General features: G+C 30.2%; 1 protein-coding gene across 1 annotated transcript; it reads left to right on the forward strand.

Moving 5' to 3' along the window:
• The first annotated feature begins 1,382 nt into the window (after positions 1 to 1,382).
• On the forward strand, positions 1,383 to 8,771 carry LOC115982777 (alpha-galactosidase-like). Its single transcript, XM_031105489.1, has 12 exons — positions 1,383 to 1,507; positions 3,422 to 3,518; positions 4,412 to 4,571; positions 4,833 to 5,090; positions 5,224 to 5,398; positions 5,652 to 5,713; positions 5,981 to 6,144; positions 6,284 to 6,381; positions 7,811 to 7,869; positions 7,960 to 8,094; positions 8,185 to 8,236; positions 8,442 to 8,771. The coding sequence occupies exons 1-12, from the start codon at positions 1,495 to 1,497 to the stop codon at positions 8,654 to 8,656; spliced, it is 1,488 nt and encodes a 495-aa protein (XP_030961349.1). The 5' UTR covers positions 1,383 to 1,494; the 3' UTR covers positions 8,657 to 8,771.
• The last annotated feature ends 2,740 nt before the right edge of the window (positions 8,772 to 11,511 follow it).

Below are 11,511 nucleotides of genomic sequence, written 5' to 3' on the forward strand. Positions count from 1 at the left end.
TAGGTCTTAATCACTCATGTTTTGAAGGAGACTCTGAGATTGTTGTCAAGGCTCTAAGGGGTGGAGATATGTTTTCATCTTCTTTTGGTCATTTACTTAGAGACAACTTCCATGTGGAGTTATTCTCTCTCTCATCTTGTGAAGCAAGGTAATGTTGTTGCTTATTTCTTAGCCTAGAGAACAAGACATTCTTTTCTTTTGGATGGAGTCTATTCCATTTTATATAAATAAATTTGTTGCTATTGATTTACCAGCTCCTTAATAATATTTAGATTGATAATTTTTCTCAAAAAAAAAAAAAAAAAACCCCTCTTATTCAATTTAGTGATAGCTCCCTCAACCATTTTGGTCTCTCTCTCTCTCTCTCTCTCTCTCTCTCTTTTTGACTTCCCTAATAGATGAAAGAAGGGAAACTTATAAGGGTGGTGTCCTCTAAACGCTTGTACTATATTTATGCCTGGAGTTAAATGGAATATCTTTTTTATTTTATTTTTGAGAGAGTTTAAATGGAATATTATTTTTTATAGAGAGTTTCAACCTATAATATCCACTCTTGATGATAAAAACATTAATAGTTTTTTGGTATAAATGGGAATTGAATCCCAAATTTCTTATTCAACAATAAGAGACTTTACTAATTGAGCTAATTAGAATCCACTAAATGGAATATCTAAATAGATTATTATCCACTCATTAAAAAAAAAAAGGGACTGTATTTGGTACTTTTTTACTATGTTTCGAATGAAATGAAATATGTGGACTGATTCTTTTGTTAACAATAATTGGAATATAAATATTAGTTATAGGCTTATAGCTATAGTTTCGTTTGGGATTTATAATTGAAATATGTATATTAGCTAAAGTTTGGTATCGGATTTCTGAATAATAAGCTAAAAAGGAGGATAAAAGTATGAAATATATATATATATTTAAAAAAGGGATGTTTACAAAAACTAATAAAACCGTTACATTGATAGAACAATTCAAAGAAGAAGAAGAAGAAGAAGATAAGCTTAAAAGAGTCATCCATTAAAAAAAAGTGAGTTGACGAGAACAATTCAATAAAAAAATGAAAAGAATAAAAGCGGTTTCTTAAAAAAAATGTTTCCAACTCCTAAAAAAAAAAAAAATGTTTACAGAAAATAGTAAAAATATTTATAAAACCATTTGATACCACTTGTCAGATGGATTGGTAAGACACACGGTCTGACAAGTGGTATCAGAGCTTGGTCATAGGTTTGAGTCGTTGGAGCCGCATTGTGAGGGAGGGATTGTAAGGGATTTCACAATTCTCTCCAATACCAATGGGCTTGGTCTACGATCGAATGCTATAAAAAATTTGTGCCCCCTCATTCTTCACTAATTGGTCGTTGGATGGATTGGTAAGGCACATGGTCCGGCACAACTGATCAATTATAAATACATAAAGAGCAAATGATAACAGATGGTGGCAAAAACCAACTGCATGTCTAATCCCATCCACTGCGTGCAAAAATGTGTAATAAAGGTAAGCAAATCCTAGAGATTATAAATAATTATGGTAGTTATTTAATAGACTATTTGCGATGATTAATTTTTATATAAAATTTATATTTTAGTATTACACATTTATTATTGTTGTGCTTGCATATGAAAGTATAAAATCTACTATTCTAAAAAAAATATAAATAGGTAAGATTTTAATGTAGGGTTGCTTTCAAAAACTAAAAAATAAAAATGTAGGGTTAAAAAAATAGAATTGAATTTAAAATTAATTAAAAAAAATATAATAGAATAATAAAGTGCAAAATTATGAGATCTCAAAAGCTTTTATGACAAAATATTGTAAGATCAAGCAAAAGTTAAATTATAAATTATAAATTATAAAAGAGGGATTATAGGAGATCATGTTATTGCTTTATTTAGAGGGCTGCAGTAAAATGGTAGTTGACAAAGGTAAAATTTGGTATCAATAATTCAATGGAGTGATTGTTTGGAGAATATTGGGTGATTGTTTTCTTAGAAGATGGTTGACTATAGTAACATAGGGTAATTATGGGATTTGCTGGGTTTTGTAGGATAATAACCAAGATTTATTGTAAGGTCCTAAATTAGATTTTATTTAAGGGAAAATTCAATGGATGTTTTAAGAATATTATTTTAGGAAATATTTTTTAAAATTTTTTATGGAAAAAGATGGACAAAAAAAAAAAAATTTCTATTGACAGGACTTCTTCCTATATCTATGAATTTTATTGGACCAAAAAATGATACACCGGAAGATTAATAAAAAAAAAAAGAGTAATGCTACAGTCACAAACTATTTTACAATATTTTTACAAATTGTTGATGTGACCAACTTTTTATTAGTTTTCATCTAGACCTACCATTAATATCACTTTTTCATTTACCAATAATTACTCACCACATCAGCAGTTTGTAAAATTTTTTGTAAAATAGTTTGTATCTCTAGCATTATTTAAAAAAAAATTGAGTACTGTTATAGTTACAAATTATTTTACAACATTTTTACAAAATGTTGATGTGACCAACCTCTTATTGGTTCTCATTTAGGTCCACCATTAATATCACATTTTCATTTACCAATAATCATTCACCACATCAGCAGTTTGTAAATTTTTTTGAAAAATAATTTATATCTCTAGTATTATTTAAAAAAAATTTATTTCATTGACGACTTTTTAAAATTTATATAAAATTGGTGTCAATTTTTTTTTAAAATAGCTTATTAAAAAATTTCCTAAGGGCACCATTAAAGACCCCTTTGTTTAATTATATATTCTTTATTGTTCTATATTTTAAAAAGTAGGTTTTTAGATTTTTTATTCAATTATTTTTTTATAATAGATAATTGATAAGAATGATAGATAAAGAAAATTATCTGTACCAGATACAAATACATGTGAAACTATTCACATTTGCATTCATCCGTGCTTATGATAATTTAAAATTTGAGAAAATATTACATAAATGGTATTCAAAAATTGGTCCATAAAATTAGAATAAATCCTATTATTATCATCAATTTTGTGACATTAATGGTGCGTACCACTAACTATACCATACAAGTTTTTTTTTTTTTGGCATGAAGCAATTTCCTTATTTTCCATGGAATAAAGCATTTTCCTTAAAGAAAACGCAACAGCTAGGAGACGAAATTAGACAGTGACACCATTGATATCCCTACTCCCAATTACCTGTTTCAAATAGAGATGCTTGTTAGTTGTAAAACTATTAACTCCTATTATTATTATGGAGCTAGCATGGCCCTTATTATTATGGAGTTGGCACCCATTAGCATGACCCTTATTATTATTATCATCAAATGTGTGACATTAAAGATTAACACCAATTGCAAGGTATTCAATACATGCAGAAGTAGTAGTATTTAAATAAAACGCTACTCTCCTCTGCTTGGCAGCTGAAAACTGGAAACCATCCATCATGATGAAGATGAAGATCATTGTTAACGTCTTCGCCTCTCTCTCTTTTCTATTCATTCTTCTAAATCCAACAAGGTGCTTTATCTTCTTCTTCTACCTCTGTTCTATTATTCTCTTTCCTAATACTCCCAATATTGCATTGCATTTACATTTAATTATAATGATCAACTGCCAAGCTTTGAACATAAAGATATCATGTGATTTTATAATTGTCTGAACTTTTTAATTATCTTTTCTTACATTAATCGCAGTTAAATTTCACTTACATTCTTATTATTATTATTATTTTTTTATCCCTGGATCTCTCCGTTGAAAATATCAGAGGTTAGAAAACTCTTGGCAAGTTAACCAATTTTAGGACCTTTGGAGTAGAAATAATAATAGAGGTTTTGGAAAGGGTTTTGGCGGGACTCTCTCAACGCTTGCTATTTGCTAAATTCTTTGCTATAGATGTACAATCAATTATTTAGGTCTTCTTTACTTAACATTTTGGAGAATGAATTTTCTTGCATATTAGATTGAGATCGAATTCACCAAATGTTTCTCCCTTTATCTCTCAATAATAATCAATATGTTTTCCAATGCAAAATTAGTTTCTTTGTACAAATTTCATGATATCAGGGAAGATTAGTGCATAAAATATAAAAGTAGTGGTTAACATTATCTTTCAACTTTACAATCAACCCAGACTCCATAAAAGCCTTAGTCCTAAAAACTTTGGAACGGCTCACTTTGTACAAGATTAGAAAGAAAATAAATTATGAGTGTAGTATTTTTATGATTTGTATCTTTTATTATTATTATTATTTTTTTGTCTTTGTTGAATCATCTATTTATGAGCGTATTATTTTTATGATTCGTATCTTTTTTTTTTTTTTGAATCATCTATTGAACTGTGTCAAAATTATGTGACATAGTTTATTGGTTTTATGAAGAAAATGATGTCAATAAATGGTGTCATGTTTCAGGGTATTGTCTAAAAATCTATCTGATGTGAAATTAGAACATGCGAGCTCTCCACCTAGAGGTTGGAACTCCTATGATTCCTTTAGTTGGACCATTTCTGAAGAAGAGTTCTTGCAAAATGCTCAAATCATATCTGAGCGTCTACTCTCTAGTGGATATGAGGTAGGTAGACTGCGGATTCAAAATCCTCTATCCCACTTTTTATTTTTGACAATATATTCCATCAATCAAAACATGCCAAATATTCCTTTTACTTTCCTTTTAGGAGTAAAATACTAAAGTTTAAAATGAGGGGAAAAAAATCAGACTTGTATTGGTGGATATCTATAATTCATTTTCAGGGTCTTAAGATTGACATATTGATTAACTAATGAAACTTATTAGTAATGTGTTTTTTCCCCCCTTTTTATCTCTGCAATGTAGTATGTTGTGGTGGATTATCTATGGTATCGGAGGAAGGTGGAAGGTGCTAACGCTGACTCTCTAGGATTTGATGTAATTGACGAATGGGGGAGGATGGTCCCTGACCCAGATAGGTGGCCTTCCTCTAGAGGTGGAAAAGGGTTCACTGAAGTAGCCAAGAAAGTGCATGACATGGGTTTGAAGTTTGGGATTCATGTTATGAGAGGAATAAGTACACAAGCAGTGAATGCAAACACCCCTATATTGGACATAACCACGGTATTCTCAGAGCATGCTTCATTTAATTATTATAGTTTCTTTATGAATGAACAAAGAAGCACACACGACTTTAAAGCTTAATCCTCAGAAATTTAAACAAAAGCTTCTGTTTTGATATATTTATTTTTATCAGGGAAAGGCTTATGAAGCGGGTCAGCGAAATTGGAGTTCACAAGATATAGGGCTTAAGAGAAGGACATGTTCATGGATGCAAAATGGTTTCATGAGTGTAGATACCACGTTGGGAGCAGGAAATGCCTTCTTGAGGTCACTCTATACACAGTATGCTGAGTGGGGTGTTGATTTGGGTAATTAATTTGACCATTGTTATTGCGAAGTTTTCCTTCTTACTCCGTATGCATTGCTACAACATATCAGTTAAGACTGTTCTTGACATCCCATGAATTTATGCATCTAAACACTTTTGATTTGTGCATACAACCATAACTTTATTCAATCTTTTGATTACAACAAATTCAATTGGACAGTCACATGTTTGGCAGCTCAATCTTTACTTTCCACTTTCTAAGTTTGACATTGATTGCTTATGTTTTATTGTAGTGAAACTTGATTGTGTATTTGGTGCTGACTTGGATATGTATGAAATAGTCACTGTGTCAGAGGTAAGATGCATACTCTCTCTCTCTCTCTCTCTCTCTCTCTACATAACTGTTACAGCTGCGATATTTTGGAAAAAATCTAGGCATACAACTTTTGTGCCATAACCCTAATGTGACTGATGAGTGTTAAGAACAAATGATGGGTTCTTGTAAATGTGTGAGATATCTGGTCATAGTTTACCATGTCAAAGTTTTGATAAAAATTGTGAAACTCAATAATTTGATCAAAATTTGTACGGTTGATTTATTACATGGTTTGCCTTTGCCTAGATTTTGAAGCAACTTGACCAACCCATATTGTATTCGCTATCTCCTGGAACTGGTGTGACCCCAGAATTGGCCAAGGCTGTGAGTGGATTTGCGAATATGTATCGAATAACTGCGGATGATTGGGATTCATGGGGAGATGTTGCATCTCATTTCGATGTTTCAAGGTGAGAAGACAGTTCTGTTTTTGTTCAAGATTTTTGGAGTTTAGGTCACACTAATCATTACTATTTCTTTTCCATTTAATGCCTTTTTGATCTATGAACACTGAAAAACACAATTTTATTTATTTATTTATTTTATTAGGGACTTAGCTTCAGCTAATTTGATAGGAGCTGATGGCTTGCTGGGCAAGTCATGGCCTGACTTGGATATGCTACCACTAGGATGGCTTACCGATCCAGGTTATAAAAATTTTCTTGCTACTTTTCCTTCTAACATAAAATGAATAATTTTCTTGTTACTTTTTTTCTTCTCTCACTTATGTCTTTTAAAATTTAATATAATTTTTGCCATATATAACACATTAGATTTATTAGCATCAGAGCATATACCTCAAAAAACATTATAAGGAAATATTATTAATAACAATTCTTTTCTTTTCTACAAACAAAATCTTTTTTATTTGGTATTTAGAAAGTTTCGGATACACAAATCCGTGAATATTCTTTTTTATTAGAAGTAGAGATGCAATGATTTAAAGATTAAAATTTGGAGACATGACCTACTTTGTCATCTATATTTTATAAAGGAAAGACATTTTTATTTATTTATTTAGTATGATCATTAGTATATTTCTCTTATAATACATTGTATACATCAAGATAAACCTAACATTTATTATTTAATTTATTGAAATAAATTATTTTGTATAATTTTATGTTTTCCTATTTTTAATTTTAAATGTGTAATAATTAATTTATTTAATAAAAACATTGATTTATATTGTTTAAAGAATGTGGGTTCCAATTAGGGTAATGAGTAAAGTCTTTTGTGGTTAAATTAAAGACATGGACTCAAATCTAACCTAAACAAAAAATAATCTAAATAGTGTCTTAACTTTTTTTTTTTTTTTTTTGAGAGAAAGTTTCAACCTATGGCAAATAGTGTCTTAACCTAATGATAAAAAAACAATTATTATTTAGCTCACACTATAAGTTTTAAATCCAATCGCATTTATAAAAAAATATTTAAATAATATTAATTGTGACTAATATAATTAAAACGTATTATATAAAAGAAAATATTTGTATTCAATTATATAAAAATGGTTTGACGAAATTTTCTTATATTTGAGAAAAATGATAAGTAGAATAAATCTTTTTTTTTTGGTCTCTAGAATAACCTAGTTTAAAGTGTAAATTATACATATATGTATATTACTTTTTCTTTTGAAATAATATGTGTATTATTTTGTGCATTTATAAATTATTGATGATCAATTTAACTCCAATTTTTTTTTCTGGCTCCGCTACGCCATGACAAAGTACTGTTAGATAAATCAATGAACTTAGTTATACATTTATTGGTTCTTGACGTAGCAGTTTCGAGTGTCAAATAGGTCCATCAGTCCATGCACTCAAATGTGCATTACTTCAAATTCAATCTTTACAAACAGAGAACTTGCCATTCCAAGTCCGCTGAGTGACTTTTACTAAAACAGAGGTACTGTCTAGACTCCAGACCAAGTGGCAACTGGCATGGCTTCAGAAACAAGTTCTCCAACCTACTTTCCATCGGTGGACAGTTAATTAGATATTTTCAAAAGGCCCAGAATATATATGCTTACATTCTCCAACCCACAATTAACTTTAATTTTTTCAAATATTTTAGCTGCAAATGAAGGTCCACACAGAGCATCTAACCTTACTGCAGATGAGCAAAGAACTCAGGTATCTATATCAAAACAAAGAAGTTAGTTCTCGATAACCCTTGAAATAACTAAGCACTCTATTTTGACCTTATCTTTCTTATTTCGACAGATTACATTGTGGTCTATGGCTAAGTCTCCTCTCATGTTTGGAGGAGATGTGAGAAACCTTGACAACGCCACATACGACCTCATAACAAATGCTGTTTTGTTGGAGATAAATTCCTTTAGCTCAGGCAACAAGGAGGCATGTGTACTCACCTAATCTTTTGTAGTCTTAGGAAATATAAGCTTTGTTTAAATAGCAACATAACATATTATTTAATTGTTTGTACAGTTTCCTTATATCACTAATGGAACTCGTTCTTGGATTGCAACTGGAAGAAATGGTAAGACTCCCCAACCAACACAGAACTCTAATTAGTAGAGCCTCATAGCTCTGCATTGCCCAAGTGCAAAGATTATTATTATTTTTTGAAAGTGCATAATTCTATTCTTCACATTTTTTATAATGGTTTTTCATGAATTAAAAAAAATAATAAGAATAATGCTATTCTTAACGCTTTTTAATGATTATTCTTTCATGATTTCTAGGAGAAATATATCTTGCATTTTTCAATGTAAACACTGATCAGACAGTAACGACTGCAATGACATCAGACCTGGCTAAGGTACTTCCTGGTAAAAACTTGAATTCTTGTAAGTGCAATGAACTATGGAGTGGAAAAGACTTTGGGGTATTAAATCAGTCTCTATCAACGGCGGTAGAAGGCCATGGCTGCGCACTATTTATCCTGAACTGTAGTTAGCATTGTGGATAAATTAAAACAAATTTAGATGTAAGAAGGCAATGATAATTCTTTGTGAGAAATTTTATTGGACTCTGTTTCTGATATCATTATGTATGTTGCCATTTAATCTTGGGAATCCCTCGCTTCTATGTTTTAGCGTTTCACAGTTTTTTGTATTAGTTTTCTGAAGTTTAAATATTTAGAAAATATTATGAGAAATCTGTTGGACTCTGTTTTAATTTAATACACCCTAAAATGATGCATTTGTATCATTGTGCCTTTCAAGAGTTTATCTATTGGCCATCGATAGAAAACAAATCTTGGAACATTATGCTGCAATCATGTAATTTTTAAAATCCTTCCCAAAGCATCTAATGTATCTTATCAGTCCCTAAATCATACATGAGTTAATGAAAGAAAATATTTGTCTTGAATTATATAAAAATGACTTAATGAATTTTTCTTATATTTGAGCAAAATGATATGTAGAATAAATCTTTTATTTATTTATTTATAATTTGTCTCCAGAATAAATTAATTTAAAGACATCTTTTAAGTACACATTATACATATACGTATATTACTTTTTTTTTTTTGAAAAGAATATGTGTATTATTTTGTGGATTTATAAATTATTGATCAATTTAATTTCCCCGAAAAAAAAAAATTCTAGCTCCGGTACTGGGCATAACAGAGTATTGTTAGATAAATCAATGAACTTGGTTATCGTTTAAGTGACTTTATTAGAGAGTCAATATTGGAGAAGAAAAAAAGGGTTCTGCTGCTTCTGTATGGTGGATTTGATTAGAACGAGGCTGTGGAGGCTATAAAGGTATCCATGGAATTGCAAGAAATGTTTGATTTGATTAAAACGATAGATAGGAGAGATGAGTTCAAGATAAAGGTGAGTTGATGTGTGAGAAAGTTGCAATGTTAGGATCCAGAACGCAACCACAGCCTCTTCTCTCACACCCATCTCTTTATTTATTGTTTGATGACAAGTATTCTTCTTTAGGAGTAATTCTTAGGTATTCTCGGAATATAAAGAATGATGCTTTTTCCTCTCACATTCATGGTGGGTTGTACTCATTAAATTCACGATGAGGTCCACCATGAATGTGAGAGGGGGAAACATAATTTCTTCATGCTCCAAGAGTACCTAAGAATTTTCCCTTCTTCGGTAACTTATGTCATGTGCTTGAGTAACCCAGGATTTTTCCTAGCAGTGGACTTCGTAATCATGTTTGGAATAGGTGTTTCTTTTTGGTTGGTTAATTGGTTGTGGATAACTGGATATTATCAACACGGAAAAACGTATGTGTAAACAGACCAAGAAAATTGAGTCAAACTCGAACCCTTCCCTAAAATTTGGATTTTATAATGCTCCTGCACCGCTGCTGCTTTTCTTTCACAGCTAATAATTGTAGTAGTAATATAGGAATATAAACATGTTACAGATCAGCCACTAGGGTTTCTAGGGATAACCTAGTTGTTCCGGCATTTGTGGTGGTGTCTCGGCATTGAGGTTTGAATCCCAACAGCCCCGCTCCCTTAGTTACCTATGAGGAAAAAAAAAAGGACAAATAAAACTTAGAGCTCGTGCAATAATTATTGTCTATTTTAGTATAATAATTTATTTTATTTTATATACTCACTTTTTAAAACGTTCTGCATCAAATTATTTATTTTATACTACATTTTATTAAAATATTAAATTTTCTTGACTTTCTTAATTGTTCCTTTTTCTTCACACACAACTAAATGCATAATAAATAGTATCAATATAAATTTACATGATTATTGTAGCAACCACGTATTTTTACACAACTTTGCATAATATAATGTAGGTAAATTTTGAGTTTGGTTTGCTAAAATAGGGTACTTTTTCTATTAAACAAACACAAGTGCTCTAACTCAAAAAAGCAAGTGGAACCAAAATAAAATAAAATCTACTTGAATTCTTTGAACAGCAATCACAAACTTTGCTGGAAAGGCACATAATTAAAGCCTAGAATGCGCATGCAAGAATATTTATGAGAATACATTCATGACTTTGTTGCAATTTTTTAATCTTTATAATTTTTAATATTTATTACTACTTTGTAAATCAATTGTATTAGCTGGTCGAGAATCAAGAATTAAATCCTCTCCATTCGATGTAGCGATAGCTCCCTCAACCATTTTGGCCTTTTTTTATTTATTTATTTTTTATTATTACTTCCCTAATAGATGAAAGAAGTGAAATTTATAAATGTGGTTATGCCAGGAGTCAAATGGAATATCTTTTTATCTTTTTATTTTTTTTAAGAGAGTTCAAATGGAATATCTAAATATTTCATAAAAAAAATGGAGTATCTAAATCGATCATTATCCACTCATATAAAGAAAATAAAGAATTTAACTTACCTCTAGTATTTTTTTAACTGAACATCTTCTGTTGTTTTAAATATACAATAGCAAGTGATAGTGATTTTAATCTCCACGTTTTATTTAGTTAGTGGGTGATATGGTAGTTTCTCATTAAAACAAAAGGAGATTCCAATTAATAAAGTACTGGAGGTAAGTTAAACCCAAAAAGGTATATTCGGAGTATTTGGTACATTTTTGCTATGTTTTGAATCAAATGAAATATGTGGACTGATTCTTTTATAAACAATAATTGGAAAATAAATATTAGTTATAGCTAGAGTTTCATTTGGGATTTATAATTGAAATATGTATGTTAGCTAAGGTTTGGTTTCAGATTTTTGAGTAACTAGTTGCTAACCCGTTCGATGCATGAGATTGTTTTAAATCAAATGTTAACATGTTCAGGTTTAAACATTTCTTAAATTTCAATTATTGAAAGCTAAATTGGTTTAAACATGTAATAT

This window comes from Quercus lobata, chromosome 3 (genome assembly GCF_001633185.2).
Source record: "Quercus lobata isolate SW786 chromosome 3, ValleyOak3.0 Primary Assembly, whole genome shotgun sequence".
Lineage (NCBI taxonomy): Eukaryota > Viridiplantae > Streptophyta > Magnoliopsida > Fagales > Fagaceae > Quercus > Quercus lobata.